This window comes from Daucus carota, chromosome 5 (assembly GCF_001625215.2).
Source record: "Daucus carota subsp. sativus chromosome 5, DH1 v3.0, whole genome shotgun sequence".
Classification (NCBI taxonomy): Eukaryota; Viridiplantae; Streptophyta; class Magnoliopsida; order Apiales; family Apiaceae; genus Daucus; species Daucus carota.
This window is the reverse complement of record NC_030385.2, coordinates 45,864,590-45,880,537: the sequence shown is the minus strand read 5'-3', so window position 1 is coordinate 45,880,537 and position 15,948 is coordinate 45,864,590. Positions and strand designations below refer to the sequence as shown.

General features: G+C 33.5%; 3 protein-coding genes across 3 annotated transcripts; 1 reads left to right on the top strand and 2 right to left on the bottom strand.

The window, feature by feature from the left end:
- The first annotated feature begins 117 nt into the window (after window positions 1-117).
- On the top strand, window positions 118-3,433 carry LOC108223461 (large ribosomal subunit protein uL13c). Its single transcript, XM_017397741.2, has 4 exons — window positions 118-494; window positions 1,461-1,646; window positions 2,294-2,464; window positions 2,976-3,433. Exons 1-4 carry the CDS (start codon window positions 234-236, stop codon window positions 3,090-3,092), a joined length of 735 nt encoding a protein of 244 aa, XP_017253230.1. The 5' UTR covers window positions 118-233; the 3' UTR covers window positions 3,093-3,433.
- A 129-nt stretch (window positions 3,434-3,562) lies between these two features.
- LOC108223459 (protein trichome birefringence-like 42) lies at window positions 3,563-5,966 on the bottom strand. The gene is made up of 5 exons (XM_017397738.2): window positions 5,449-5,966; window positions 5,180-5,351; window positions 4,422-4,603; window positions 4,025-4,183; window positions 3,563-3,931 (listed from the first exon to the last, which is right to left on the bottom strand). The coding sequence occupies exons 1-5, from the start codon at window positions 5,850-5,852 to the stop codon at window positions 3,640-3,642; spliced, it is 1,209 nt and encodes a 402-aa protein (XP_017253227.1). The 5' UTR covers window positions 5,853-5,966; the 3' UTR covers window positions 3,563-3,639.
- Window positions 5,967-6,763: 797 nt separating this feature from the next.
- LOC108223460 (protein trichome birefringence-like 41) lies at window positions 6,764-11,130 on the bottom strand. Its single transcript, XM_017397740.2, has 5 exons — window positions 10,767-11,130; window positions 9,799-9,970; window positions 9,049-9,227; window positions 8,791-8,949; window positions 6,764-7,183 (listed from the first exon to the last, which is right to left on the bottom strand). Exons 1-5 carry the CDS (start codon window positions 11,051-11,053, stop codon window positions 6,892-6,894), a joined length of 1,089 nt encoding a protein of 362 aa, XP_017253229.1. The 5' UTR covers window positions 11,054-11,130; the 3' UTR covers window positions 6,764-6,891.
- Between the last annotated feature and the right edge of the window lie 4,818 nt (window positions 11,131-15,948).

Below are 15,948 nucleotides of genomic sequence, written 5' to 3'. Positions count from 1 at the left end.
CGCCCGCACCGCGAACACTCCTAATTTATAGCTATCGGCCTGGGAATAGTACATGTATGTGGGAAAGACAAAATGCAGGATATAATTCTTTTGTGACCCCTGAAGTATGAACATTTTCAATTTAGTCCAAAACCACTTCGGAAAAAAATCAGTTTAGTACCTTATCTACTTGACGATAAAACCCCATTTTCAGAGCTTAGAGGAGATATCACAAGGAGCAAGAAAGAAGGGCTATGGCGTGTCACTATGCTTCTTCCACCTGGGGTGTTTTGCCTTCTCACCCATCTTCGAAATCTTCTCAAAAGGTCACACCTTTCCTGGGTTTTTCAATGGCAGCCGTGTCTTCAAAGCCCACATTTTCTTTAATCAAAACTAACAACAACAAGAAGTGTACTTTGATTAGATGCCAAAATGCTGATGAACAAGAAGCCACCACTGCTCTCATTCCCCGAGAACAACAATGGATGTTTGATGCTACTGATTTTAAAGGACCGGTATATTCCTCTCTCGCTCGCTCCCTCCCTCTCTCTCTCTCTCTCTCCCTCTTCCCCCTCTCCCCCCTTCTCTCTCCATACATACATATTGTTGAATGTTGATTGTTACCCAGATTCCCAAATCTATTTGATATTATTATAGTTGAGTTCTTGATGTTTTTTAGTTTAAAATTGGATCTTTTGAATTGTGAGTTATAGTTACCTTCACTTGAAAGTATTGCATTAGAGTTTTAATTGAGCTAAGGTCTAGTAGTACAGGAGCCAAGGTCTAGTAGTACAGGAGCCAAGGTCTAGTAGTACAGGACCTGTACCTGTACTACTAGACCTTAGTAGTACAGGACCTGTACAGCTGTACTACTAGACCTTAGCTCCGTAGAGGAATTATATGATGTTGAAAATATGAGATAATATCATTTTATTAGTATATTAGGATCCCCGTTCGGGGCAGGGTCGGGGATGGGTTTTGAATTCGGGGATCAGGGGCGGGGATAGCACTCCCCGTCCCCGAAGTGCCCCGCGCCCATCCCTAGTACAGGTAATGTATGTGTTCATCTCCCACCTGGAGGGTGGGATGAACTGGATATGTCTTAATCATATTGTCTTATTGATATTCTTGTCTCTTGTGGGATAAATTTCTGGTTTCGATAGGTGCAACTAACCGAATATAGTGTTCAAATCATATGCTAGACTTTAAGAAATCAATTGCGTATAATGTGTTGGTTTAAATAAGTGTTCTTATGTTCTATAATCATTATTTGGTTCAGTTGGCTGTATAGTTAATCAAGTTGGTAATTAGTGCTTGACTGCTTGATTACGCCAAGCTAAACCTGGATAAAAGTATTTAGAATTTGTAAATTGTAATAAATATTAATTATTACATTTGTACGAGATTACCATTCTGTTTTATTGATTTCTAATTTTTCTTTTTCTTTTTTATAATCTCTAAATCGTCATCTTTTGATTTAGGATATATGGAATACTACATGGTACCCTAAAGCCTCAGACCATATTAACACAGAGAAGACATGGTATATCGTGGATGCCACTGATAAGATTCTTGGCAGGCTGGCATCAACTATAGCTATTCATATCCGAGGAAAGAATTTAGCAACCTATACTCCTAGTGTGGACATGGGGGCATTTGTCATTGTGGTATGTAATCACTTCACCAGGCTTAAGATTTGCTTACTCTTTAGTCTTTTATTTGCTGCCACATTATGAATAACTGGCATTTGTAGTTCTTGAAATTTAAACCTTCTGCACTGCAAGTCTGCAACTAATTGTCATATAATTTACGAGTCCATCCGACAACATTAGGCTACCTTTCACGCCACTCTTGCAATTTATCCTTAATTGTGGTAATTTTGAATTTTTGTGAAGACAATTTGTTGTCTAGAAATGATGACCATTTTGTTTTCTTCTATCTTTATCTTTCATATTAACGCTTTTTCAAGTCCTAATCTACATATATTTGATATGGTTTATAGATAATAATTTTTTTACCAAATTTTGAAACTGGTCTTAAGAGTGACATTCAGTTATCTTTGTGTAGCTGTATGATATCTGTTTCTACAACACTGATATTTATATTATACAGCTGTTTGATATTTATTCATCCCTTGTCCTGCTTTTAGATCACCAACCTTGTGACAATTCTTCCACTGTTGTCTATATACATAATCATAAGAGTCGAAGGGACAGCCACAAGCCATCAGTTTGATATGTTTTTACTATGTTGTATGCTATTATTGATTATCACTTCTAACTTTTAAGAGGTGATTGGCCTTTGATATGGATAGGTAAATGCAGAAAAAGTTGCGGTATCTGGTAAAAAAAGGAACCAGAAATTATACAGGCGACATTCTGGAAGACCAGGTGGTATGAAGGTGGAAACATTTGATCAACTCCAACAGAGGATTCCTGAAAGAATTGTTGAGCATGCAGTTCGTGGCATGCTTCCTAAAGGAAGAGTGAGTTATCTTCTTTTGATTTCTTTTACCTGTATCACCTTTTGAACTAGAATGTAGCTGTCCTTGGCCAAGATTAGATTTATTAAGATTAGAATACTAAAAACACAATGCTTATAGAAAATTACTAAGTCACATGGACATGAATTATGCATTATTGAAACTAGTTATTCTGCCATCTTTGTGGTTGGTTGATGCACAAAGATGTATTCTTTATTTAATTAATTTGGAAGTACTTAATTGCAGTTTCATATTACTTTAAGTTGGCCATATTTACTTTATCAGTTTCTCTTCTTCCACCTACAAACCATTCAATTCACCTTTAGTAAAAGTTTTTATATGTTGCGCAAAAATTGTACAGTTGTGTGTAGCTTATGCGGATATAGTCATTAAACAGGCTTTTCCCTTCTGGATACCTTTTTTTAAATCAGTAATGTATGGCTCTATTCTTCTTGCATGTATGTGTGCTACTTGGTGACCTGCTAAACTGCTACAAATTTCCATGCTTCTGCAGCTTGGAAGGGCACTTTTTAACCATCTCAAGGTGTACAAGGGACCAGAGCATCCACATGAGGCGCAAAAACCCGTGGATTTGCCCATTAGAGACAAGAGAATACAGATCCAGAAGTAGATATTGTCCAAGATTTCATCTGCAGCTCCATCAGGTTTTTCACTTCTTTTGAACAGGTCACAGTGCCTCTGATCTCATGTGATATTCACCTAATGTGGCTGGAGCAGTATGTAATGCTGTAATCAAAAGCCTGTTATTTAATGTGTTTTTTGCTAATGAACATGGTTACAGTCTGATTCATTTCTAAATGACCCGTCTTAAGTTCGCATGTGAAACTGTAGGTCTGTCGCTAGATATTTGTACTTGACTATGCAATGTATTTACAGTTTTCTGTTTCTTAGCCTGGCCAAACCATGAGTGAATCTATCTATGCCAAGATTTATATAGTTTTCATTTTTAGAGTTTTAGTTTTCTAATACCTGTCAACTATGCAATGAAATTGGTTATTTCCTCGGTCCAATCTTCAAGAAGTAGCTGTGAGTGGCATTCCTTTGAATAGTTTGAAGTTTGGACATCTCTTTAATATAGCATTTGGTTGGCTAATTGATCAAGTATGATAAAGAAAATACATGCCCACATAAGTTACAAAGATCGGATAATAACAAGATTACATATCCACCAAAATTGTGTATAAGATCTCATTCCATGCATCAGGGACACCAGCCACACACCAGTGGCTGCAGTCTATGCCACCATCAGCATACCGGGAAGGATGTCCGTCTTTTCTTAACTGGGTTAGCAATGCGATGTCCAACAAAATAACAGGCTTTGCCATTCTAGCCAAAGTGCTCTTTACAATTGGTTCTCCTGGATATCTATTTCCCGGATAATCTGATCCTGGTATAGGCTGGGTCTGCCCGTCGCAGCTATTCGCCATAGGTTCATTCCAGTCCCTGCCTCTGAAACAGAAGTTAAATCGATAAATAAAACTACCCCAACCCCTCTAGATATATATTGCAATAGAAGTATACTAAGTTGTGCCAACAGCTTACTTGTAATGTACTGCCGTGATTCCCTGGAAGAAAACTTGAGTTTTGGTAGGATTGATGCTCGAATCAACCCAATTGGCCCAAGTTGACAAGGCTATCTTGTAAGCTTCCATATGATCCATCTCTTTGATTACCTTGTCACCAACTTGAAAGTAGTCCCATCTGCCATAGCCACAAAAATGTGAAGCTTATGCCTTCTTTGATACTTGCATCACAACAAGTAGGGCTGTAAATGAACCGAGTCGAGTTGAGCAAGCTCGACTCGTTTACAGCTCTAACAGCAAGTATGAATCACGGAACCAAATATATAATCTCTTGGCTAATACCCTAGTGGATAATCTCTTGTAACAGTAATAACAGGGCAAGTTACTAAAATTCTTGTTTATAATAATCAACTTACGTCTGTAGGCGACCCGTATGAGTCCACCAGTGGTAGCTGTTGAAGATCAAGATGTCGGTATCTTTCCATTGCTTGCTTCTGTTGATACTGATGGAATCTAGCCTTAGAACTTTGCCTATATCTCTGAACTCTAAGTCTACCAGAAACCCATCTTTCATGTACACTATTGAGACTCCAAATTCCTTTCAGAAAACAATTAGATAATTGTCAAGGCTCATTGTGCAGCTATTGAAGAGAATCAAAATAATTTACTGGGAAGAAGTAAAAGCCAATATAATAATCTGTACATCAAACGAATCAAACGCTAAAGTCCACTACAAAAATCAAGTAATAATATATTCAATTAGTACTAGTTGTATATGTACGCTAGACCTAGGAGTCATAACATTATTATGCATTACTCAAATTTTTTTCGAAGGTCTCAAGTCCTGGGAATCAAAAATGCAGATTCAAACAGTGTAATTCTCTGTGGGTTTTTGTTGATAGCCTAGTGGCAAAACTGCGTGAGCTGTATGAGTTCGAATCCTCGCACTTTATTCCCGAATGCTTGTATTTTAGCTTTGATTTAGTAAAAAATGCATAAGTTGCCTGAAACCCAACCCTTTGGACTGAAAAAACATAGAAGACAGATTGTGAGAGCTGCCCCGTGGAAACAGGACTTTGCCTTGATCCAAAGGGTCACAGGGTTTGAACCTCACCCCTCCCACACGTTCACCCGAGTTGAAGAAACCGTGGGAAGATTTCACCAAAAAACATACCGGAAATGTCAGGGAGTAAAAAGACTTTCTCTGAACCAAAGTGTAGTTAGACGAAGGAACTGCATTCTGCACCATGCATGTTAGAGACTGCCATTGGTTAGAGCTCAAAGAATCACCCACAAACATGATCTTCTTCCCTCGAAACCTCTCCAGAAAAGCCTCACCATCGAACCTGCATCAAAAATAATACAATACTAAATCTTCAAACTGGATTTCCGCTTAAAATATATGAGAAGAAGCGAAAGACTTCTGAGCAAGTACTTAGTTACCTAGCTAAGCTGCACCCAACTGGGTTCCATCTATATTTGAGATACAGCTTATCAGGCCTCCCATTTTTCTGGCAATTTAAACCAGCATTTATAAAAGGGCATATCGAGCCATCATACAGCGGATATGAATCATCATATATCCAGCTTCCTTCAAAAAGATTGCAGCTTCGATACAGCTTCCTTTGTTCATAAACCTTCTTCTCATTAGCTTCTTGGTGTAAAGATGTAGCCTGATGGAGAAGTAGCAGTAAGAGGAATAGAACAGTGTGGACACTCATTAGAGACAAGGAGTAGATGAACAAAAAATTGTGCAGAGGTTCACATGTGTGAGCTTTATGCAATGCTCTTTTTTTATTACTTCTGTGAACACCTCTGTTTTGGTTGGTGAATAAACTTAGTTGCATAATCAAATTTAAATACTTGACAGCATATCATTTTTTATCGAACTCATGGCCCGGGACAACAGAAGAGAAGAGATTCCGACTTTGCTATCCCTATCACCTCTTTGACTGCAGATTTTAATATTTGATTCACACTATTTAACTTGAATGTCAGTGGACGGTTTAGATCTGTAATCTCTTTCAGATTCTTTGTTATTTGTCAATTTGCAGTGAATTTATTTTTATTTCGTTTTTGGATTTTTGCAGTTGTATTATCTGATATCTGTTATATAGACACAAGATGTATACATGTCTTGACGTAGAAGGATGATAAAACGTAAAGCAAGAGCTTCACACACATGCATTCGGACATCCACTAACGAAAATTGTTGCCACAATTGTTGTGTGATGCTCTGATCTGAACCACACGTCAGGAAGACCGTAATTCGAGTCGGGCTGCTCTCGAGCAGCTTGAGTTCGAACTCGTTTAATATGATCCGACTCGGATCGAGTTTGTATACAAGCCGAACTCGAATAAGATTTCATACTCATCTAATTAAACGAGTTAGTTCAACTCGACTCGTGAAATTAAATGAGCAGAGTTTGGACAGAAGTTTAGCTTTTTAAGTGTAAAATTAAACGAGTTGTCCCAACCGACTCGTTAAAACCGACTCGTTCGGCCAAACGAGCTAACTCGACTTGACTCGTAAAATTAAACGAATCGGGTTTGACAGAAATTTTTGCTCAATTAAATTAAATAAGCCGGCTCAGATTAATTTCGAATAATACCTGGTTCGAAATTCAGCTCCCTCCGTCAAAATTACATCCTACCTGAATACTAACGTTCACAGAATTACAATAAGATCCTGAGATATTATTAGAAAAGCGGTCTTTGATTTTGTTGTTTACGCAGTCTATTCAATTTTGACGGGATATATTTGATTTAGTTTATTGTATACCACTAGGTAGCATATTCTGGTACAAAAATGCCGGAAAAAAAATATTCTAATATGCTTTTGTCCATCAAACCGGACTTATTAAATTATTATTCAACCAATTAAATCTACAAATAATTGTAAAAAATCTGATTCCACGTATCTGGAACTCCGGCTAAACACCAATGACTGCAGTCCATTCCTTGGGCCCCCGTAAGCCCATAAATCGAAGGATGTCCATCTTTCCGCAACAAGGAAAGATTGGTAATGTCCAGCAACGTAATGGGCCTCGTTATTTTTGCAATGGCTTTCTTTAAAACTCCTAAAGCTGGTGGCATTCCTCCTGGGTAAGTTGGGCCCAAAATTGGTTGGGTTTGTCCTTTACAAGTCTTGGCCTTTGGTTCTCCCCACTCGGTCCCACTAATCATTAACAACAGATAAACAAATCATGTGGTTAGAATATGTATTTTTTTTGACAAAATGCAAATTCAATTCATTAAATTAAAACAAGTCTAGTCGAGACAAATCCCCAACTTACAATGCAATCAGGTTGATAAACAATAAAACGAGCTAAACAAATAGCCGCATTGTTTCCAGACTGCTTAACACATTGAATCCAAGGATTCTTGAAATTGAAAATGAATACAAAGACTTCTCGAGTAATCCAGCCTACATCAATCCCGAAAATGATAGCTTCACAATTGACCTTCACAATAGTTCCATTGCTGTTGCGGTGTTCAGACGACTCAGTTATAAAAACTAAGCAATGAGGAACAAGAGTTCTCGAATAATGAACAACTATAATTTGTGAAAGGTGAGCACATGCGATCGCCACCGTTCCAAGCATACCCCAGCTATCTACATGCCGGGAGCCAGCTATAGACATGCCGAAAGTATTAATGATGCGATAAGCCAGATCTCTCAAAACTCCATCCCAATCATTTTCATTAATAACACAGAAACACATAACAATCACAAACATAACAACGCACAATCACCCAAAAATTGGGTACTAAATCAACACACGCCAAAAGGCGAGACGGGAAAACACAATCAGACCTTTGATTTCAAAAGATCTGATTTATTCAGAAAACAATCAAGTCCAAGCTCAAATCTGAAACAGATCCGAGAATAAAACTCGATTGGATTCTTCGAGGTTTAAGCAACACTCGATTTTATTGAATAACAAAAAACTAGTAGATAATGGAGAAGATGGGAGAGCGAAAAGGATTTGGTGGATGAAGAGGATGAAGATGAAGAATGAAAAAGCGACGGCTAATTTTGGGAGTCGACTCTCAAAACCCTAATTTGAGCAGCCGTGTTTTAGTCGCATTCTCGAAGAATAAAGAAATGATATTCGAAATGGAATTTAACTTCTTTTTTCCTTAGATAGCCCTGCAAATCCATAATATTTATAGGACTGTACATGCACATGCAGGGATGTTTCTCAGATTAAAATTATAATTTATGACTTAACGTGATAAATTAGAAGTTTAACTATTTGTTAAAGAATTTTGACTTATTAATAATTTAAAAATTATTAAACTATTATAATAATAATAATATTTTTATGGATAACTTATGATTATAAGTAATTCTTATCAATATTAAGTTCCGAAAAAAGTAATTTAAATAACTTATTACATGAACAAATATTTTTTAATTTAAAATCAGAAAACCCGACATATAGGATCGTAATTATGAATTTATGAAAGTAATAAGTACATGTCCGATACAAATTGTTCCGGAAATAAAAAGCACGATAACCCTTTCCTCGTTTCCTTTTGGAAATTTATTTGTCCTTGTAAGCTGATTTCGGCGATTTATCGTACATTTTCATTTTAACTGTAGGATTTATTTCATCATCAGAGTAGTATATCTCCAGACTCCAATGGCCAGATAAATATCAATTTCTAGAGTGCTGGTGCGTCCAGAAATCTACTAGTCTTTACAACAATCATTGTGTTTGTTCCGTGTGGAGTATAAAAATGTGCAAGAACGAATAATCTTGACACGAAAGGACTTACTTGTAATGGGAGGGTGAAATCCCTTGGAAAAATGCCTTGGATTTGCTAGGATCAAACTTGGTGTTCATCCAATTAGCCCAAGTATTTAGAGCTATTCCGAAAGCAACCAGCCTATCCATGTCTTTGTACACTTTGTTTCCAACTCTGATGTAATCCCATCTGCATAATCAACCATCATTTTGTCGTTTAATCGTATAACTTGTCGAGTTTAAGATGAATAATTAAGGAATGCGAGAGTGTTGTGAACCGGGAACTGACGGTTGTGTTGGTCCTCTCCGGTTCCACCAATGCCAAGTGTTGAACACTACTACATCAATTCCATTCCAGAGCTTGCTGCTCTGTTCAACTGAGTCTAGTATTAACACATTTCCGATTTTCTCTCTCACTAAGTCCACTAAAAATACATTCCGATCCCGCATCACTTTAACTCCATATTCCTGCGTGATGCATTCAAATTATTCCGTGTTCGTTTCATGAGATTATAATACCCGGGCTATTTCAATAGTAATCAAAGAATCAAGATAGAAGAACAAAGAAGCATATGCAAAGAATTAATCAAAAACAAAAATACTGTAGGAATTATTTTGAAAAATACGGTGCTAAGCTCATTTGCAATCTTGTTTGCAGTGTCATCAATTGTGTTACAATTTCGATCATATTTTTAAAACAAATTTGAAATATGGGTATTTCTGCAAATTTCTCAAAAAAGTACTCCTAATAGGACCGCTGAAAATATAAAAGATAAAAAGCATGAAAAATCGCTTTGGTAATGAATTCAACCTTGTCCAGAGGATCCAGATCTAACGTTGTGATTAAGGTTGCACCGACACTACCATGATGGGCAACTAATTGTTTATATTCTGAAAAATTAATATTTGAAAAAAACAGGACCAGACAGTGTGTTTAACTTTATATCTGACAGAACTGGGACAGACCATATGTCCGGCTAATTATATATTCACGAAAACACGAAACGACTATTAATTTGAGACGGAGAGAAGTCTATACCGTGAAAGTGAGGGTGGCAACATCGCCGAGTAAAGAAGTCGTGTATTTGGCAGAAGGGACTGCAGAGTGAATCAAGCACACCAATGAGTTCCACTGGTTTCTGCTCAGTGAATCTCCTACAAACATTATGCTTTTCCCTCTCATTTTCTCCAAGAAATCTCGTCCGTCGAATCTGTACACCAACCATCACAGTAAAATTTTAAACGATACATTAATATAAATATTTCATATTTAATATATTAGGCTCGTAAAACAGTATAAAGTTACCATGTCCCAATTATTTATTACTCCAATATTTAAAGCCTCTCTGGTCAAAAGAACAGCATTGTACTGTTTTTCATCATCAAAATTTATCTCTAAAGTAAAAGCACAGCAGTTTATTGAAAAGTAACGTAAATTAATAAAACCTGTCGATATTAAAAAAAAAAATAATTACAGATTATTTTAATATAGGACCAGAGGAATCTTGAGTATAGCATAAGAATATATGATTCACCGTAATATCTGGGTTTGAGACCCAAGAGTAATGTTTGTCCTAAAAAAATTTCAACTTTGTCTGTATAAAAAATGACACAATTCACCCTGTGTGAATCTTAAATGATTTTTACACAAAAGCCATGTCAGGACAGGTTTGTAAAGCTGGCATATAAAAGTTTGCAGTCATGTGTGTGCTTTGTGTTGGCTAGCCAATGACCAAAGGAAACTCGAGTACATACTTATAACACTGTATGGGCACCCAAACAACCACCCACAACAACATGACTAGCCACATAAATATAAATAACGTAAATCTCGATCTCTAACAGATAATTGTTACATCATATTTATCGTTATGATGAAATATTAAAATCCATAAATATACAACACATGTAACACATATGATTGTTAGACCACATTTCTTGAAACACATTGAGACGATAAAATATGTTGTAACAATTATTTATCAGATATTCCGAGGAGTTGGGTACCTTTGCAAGTTACAAGCATGAGGTTGCCATCTATAATGGAGATAAAGCTGGTCCGGGCGGCCATTGTTCTGGCAGTTGAACTCTCTTTCGATAAAAGGGCATGAAGAGACATTGTACAAAGGATAAGTTTTATCAGCCACCCAGCTCCCCTGGAAATAATCACATTTCGAGCCTTTCACAACTGTTACTGCTCCTGCTTGCTGCTGAAACACCACCAAAAAGTTATATATAAATATCAATGTCAGCACCAACATGCTCATCTTATCCCCCCAGTTCTCTCTTTGCATATCTCTCCGGAGAGATGAGAGAGATCTAGAGAGAGAGACTCAAATGCTTTTTGTTCTACTTTATATCTATCTTTTGAGCCATGTTGATTTGTATTTATAGTTAGAAGTTGGGTTGGAATTCGGCTGATGACGTTTATTTTCTTCTGTATTTAATTGGTAAATGAGAGAGATAATATTTGAATAAAAATCGAATTTAATTCCTTTCGGTTTTGGATAGATATGATATCGCTCTTTTTTGAGAGATATTATTATTTTTGGTGTTAAGTGGTAATAATAATTTCACGAATCTTCTGGCCCAAAACGTGTAGATCTGTAAGATTTATAAAGATACTAGTGTTTTTGCCCGCGCTCCGCGCACGGGCTTCAAATTTTTATTGAATTTTGTTATTATTATTTCACAAATATATTTAATAAATAATTATATTTGAATTTTCAAATAAAGTATAAAGTAGGAAGAAAAAAATTATATTAGACATAACTCTCTTATACTTAAGAGAGTTATATATCAAGAAAATTCAAGTGAAATTATATGTCAAACAATATTAAGCTAAAATTATATATCAAACAAAACATTATGTTAATAAGAACATCAAAATTATACGTCAAATTGAATAAATAGATTTGAATGACTATCCACTGTAATGATAGTTATACTACATTCTTGTTTCATGAGGTATTGGGCAGTCACAATTCTACCCGACCCGAGTCTAACTCGTACCGAGCGGATTGTGTTTTACCAAACCCAAATTAGAGGGTTTCGGATAAAAATTTGTTTTTAAACCCGAATAATTTTCAGGCCAGGATCGGGTTTGATTCGTACCCGACCTGAAAACCCGGAACTCATTTCGAACCCGAACTCGAATATATATATATATACATAGATACATACATACATACATATATACATAATATCTTTTATAATATATTTATTATTTAATATATAATAAAATTAAAACAAAATTAAGATATTTATATTTAATATTTTATATATATATATAATATTATTTGTTGAATAAATAATAATTACTCGTGTAATATCCTTCAAGTTCAGGTTTAAGATTCCTAAAATTTTCAAGTTTGGGTTCAATTTTGGTATTTGCGAAACCAATTTCGACCGACCCAATTGCTATCTGTAACAGTGATACATATCTACTATGATCAAGGTGACCTACATAAAATGTTTAATACGTACTATTAATGACGTAATATTAAAATTTATAAAAAAACTTTTTATAATATCTATATCACTATGTTAGAAACTTTGATATATATTATTCCCAAAATTAAAAATTGATATATCTGTGACATAGCTATATATTAGACGACTCTCGGATATTAAGTATTAAATAAAAATATAATTATAAATTTCAATTTTAATTTTTAAACACTTTATTTATATATAAATTAATATAATTAATGGTTAGTCATATGATACATGATAAGCTTAAAAATTGTGACAGTATATTCAATACAATTATCTTCTTCAATTTTCATTAGTTGTGTACAAATTCAAAATTCAATAAATGCCATGATACATGGAATGTAGTTATTGCATTACCATTCAAAATTTAATATGATTGTCAGTCATTGATTACGCCCAATTTTAGGATTTTTAGGACATGTGATTGGTCTAAAATAAATATGGAATATGATATGACACGTCAAAATTTAAAATAGGTGTTTTTGTCGTAGACTTTTTTTGAAATATGTGGCATTGATGATTTGGCACTGTTCAGAATTTATAATATAATTTGGATTCAATTTTGGTATTTGTGAAACCTGTTTCGACCGACCCATTGATTACGCACAATTTTAGGAATCTTAGGACATCTGATTGGTCTAAAATAAATATGGAATATTATATGACATGGCAAAATTTAAAATAGATGCCATTGATTTGGACTTTTTTTTTGAAATATCTGACAGTGATGATTTGGCATTGTTCAGGATTTATAATATAGTTTGGATTCGATTTTGGAATTTGCGAAACCCATTTCGATCGACCCGATTGCTGTCTCTAAGTAATAGTACATATCTACTATGATTAAGTTGACCTACATAAAATGCTTAATACATACTAATTAATGACGTAATATTTTTATAAAAATAATTTTTATAATACTTATATCACTATGTTAGAAAATGTAATATATATTATTCCGAAAATTAAAAAGCAACATATTTGTAACATAGCTAAATTTTAGACGACTTCCGGATATTAAATATTAAATAAAAATATAATTATAAAATTCAATTTCAATTTTTAAGCACTTCATTTATTTATATATAAGTTAATATATAAGTTAATATAATTAAAGCGTAGTTATATGATACATGATAAGCTTAACAATTGTATCAGTATATTCAATATAATTATCTTCTTCAATTTTAATTAGTTCTGTACAAATTTAACATTCAAAAAATGCTATGATTATGGAATGTAGTTATTGCATTACCATTCAAAATTTAATATAATTGTCAGTCATTGATTACGCTCAATTTTAGGAATTCAAAGATATGTGATTGTTTATTCTGATACGCTTAAATAAATAAGGGAAATTATAATGACATGGCAAAATCTAAAATATGTGGCATTGAGGTGGACTTTTTTTTGAAATATGTGGCATTGATGATGTGGCACTGTTCAGGATTTATAATATATATATACATAGATTAAATAAAAATATAATTATAAATTTCAATTTCAATTTTTAAGCACTTCATTTATTTATATATAAGTTAATATAATTAAAGCGTAGTTATATGATACATGATAAGCTTAACAATTGTATCAGTATATTCAATATAATTATCTTCTTCAATTTTAATTAGTTCTGTACAAATTTAACATTCAAAAAATGCTATGATTATGGAATGTAGTTATTGCATTACCATTCAAAATTTAATATAATTGTCAGTCATTGATTACGCTCAATTTTAGGAATTCAAAGATATGTGATTGATTATTCTGATACGCTTAAATAAATAAGGGAAATTATAATGACATGGCAAAATCTAAAATATGTGGCATTGAGGTGGACTTTTTTTTGAAATATGTGGCATTGATGATGTGGCACTGTTCAGGATTTATAATATACATAGATTTATTATGAAAATTGTTACTAAATGTCTTTTTTTTTTTAAGTTGTTACTAAAATGTCTTAGTTAACTTATAAAAATCTATTAATAAGTTTAGAGGTGTACGGGGGTGTATTCGATTGGGATTTTAATGGATTGTTTTTAGTGTATGGATTTTAATGGATTGTATGGGATTTTGATTTTGTGCGGATTCTTGATAAAATGTCGCAGAGTTGATAGGATTTAGGTACAATGCTTCAAAATCCCATTGATTTTGGTGGGATTTCAAAAAACTTAAAATACACTGAAGAATGCCACAAAATCCATCATTTTATGAAATGAAAAAAAATCCATCAGCATTTGAATACCATCAGATTTTAATGGATTTTAAACAATCCCAATCGAATACCATCGGATTTTAAAGCATAATTTAAAATCCCAATTGAATACCACCAGATTTTGTAGCATAATTTAAAATCCCAAATGAATACCTCAAGATTTTAATGGATTTCAAACAATCCCAATCGAATACCCTCGGATTTCATGAATGCAAAAAAATGTTTTAAAATCCCAATCCAATACACCCCTCTTAAACTAGTATCCAAAATGATTTTCAGTGTTTGATTTATTATAAAAATATTTAACGGACCCTCTACATTTATACAGTTACACAAGCATACGATATCTACGGAAAATTAATTTTTTCCATAAATTTTCATTAAAAGCAGATTTAATTCTTTGAAGTGCATTAAAGACGTATATAAAATTTATTATCAAATGTTTATTTTGCGGCAACCGTTCTTAAGTTTTAACGACACAACAACCCAAATTTTTTATTGGACTTATAGAGTATTGGGCTCAAGCTGGATTTTGTCGATAAAATAACAATCTTAATCTTACTAAGGAGCGCGGAGCGCCTGCAACTATACTGGGCCTATCGAGTATTGGGCTGAAGCTGGATTAATCGAAGGATTAATGACATGTTGGCACTTTGGGCGAGCTATTGTAACAGCCTTGCCAGTCCAAGCCCTGTTTTAAATCAAAATTGTAAGGTATTTAAAGTAAGTGAATGCTAAATAATATTCTAATAATGTCTTAAAAATATTAGACATGTCTAAATTATTTTTCTAAAAAAATTATCATCTTTCTTACATTTCAACACATCTCTCTCCTCTACTTTTCGTTCCAAACAAAATTCAAACATATTATTATTTTAATAATAAAACACAATACTAAGATGATATCTTAAATCAGTAGACGCTATTTTTTATTATATTTATAAGATATTTAGTAGAATATTGTTAGATTTACTCTAATGTTTATATAAAACACTTACGTTTAATACGTGAAAATTATGATCACAAAAGTTAAAAATCGACATTAATAAGATATTACTTATAAATTATTTGAACGATTAGAATTATTTAAAATAATTAATTAAATAAAAAATCAGATAACATATTATTTAATAAAAATTTCAATGATTAATTAAATTTCAAAAATTAAAATCAGTGAAACAAAGATTAATGAGGGATCAATTAACCGAATTAGTAATATTCACCAATTTTAAATAAACCTGCAAGCATTACCTACTTAATTAATTAATTATTTATATTTATTTAAATTTTTTCTGATAAAGCTATAAAATTTATTTTAATGAATATCGAGATGAACAAGCCACGTCATGTTTTTAATATTTCTTGCTGTATATTAATGTTTATAGATGTATCCACGATAACGTATCTCCATCAGATCTGAGAATAAAATAACAAGATTACAAATTTGTTGTAAATTTTTTAAGAAAAGGAATTGTAATA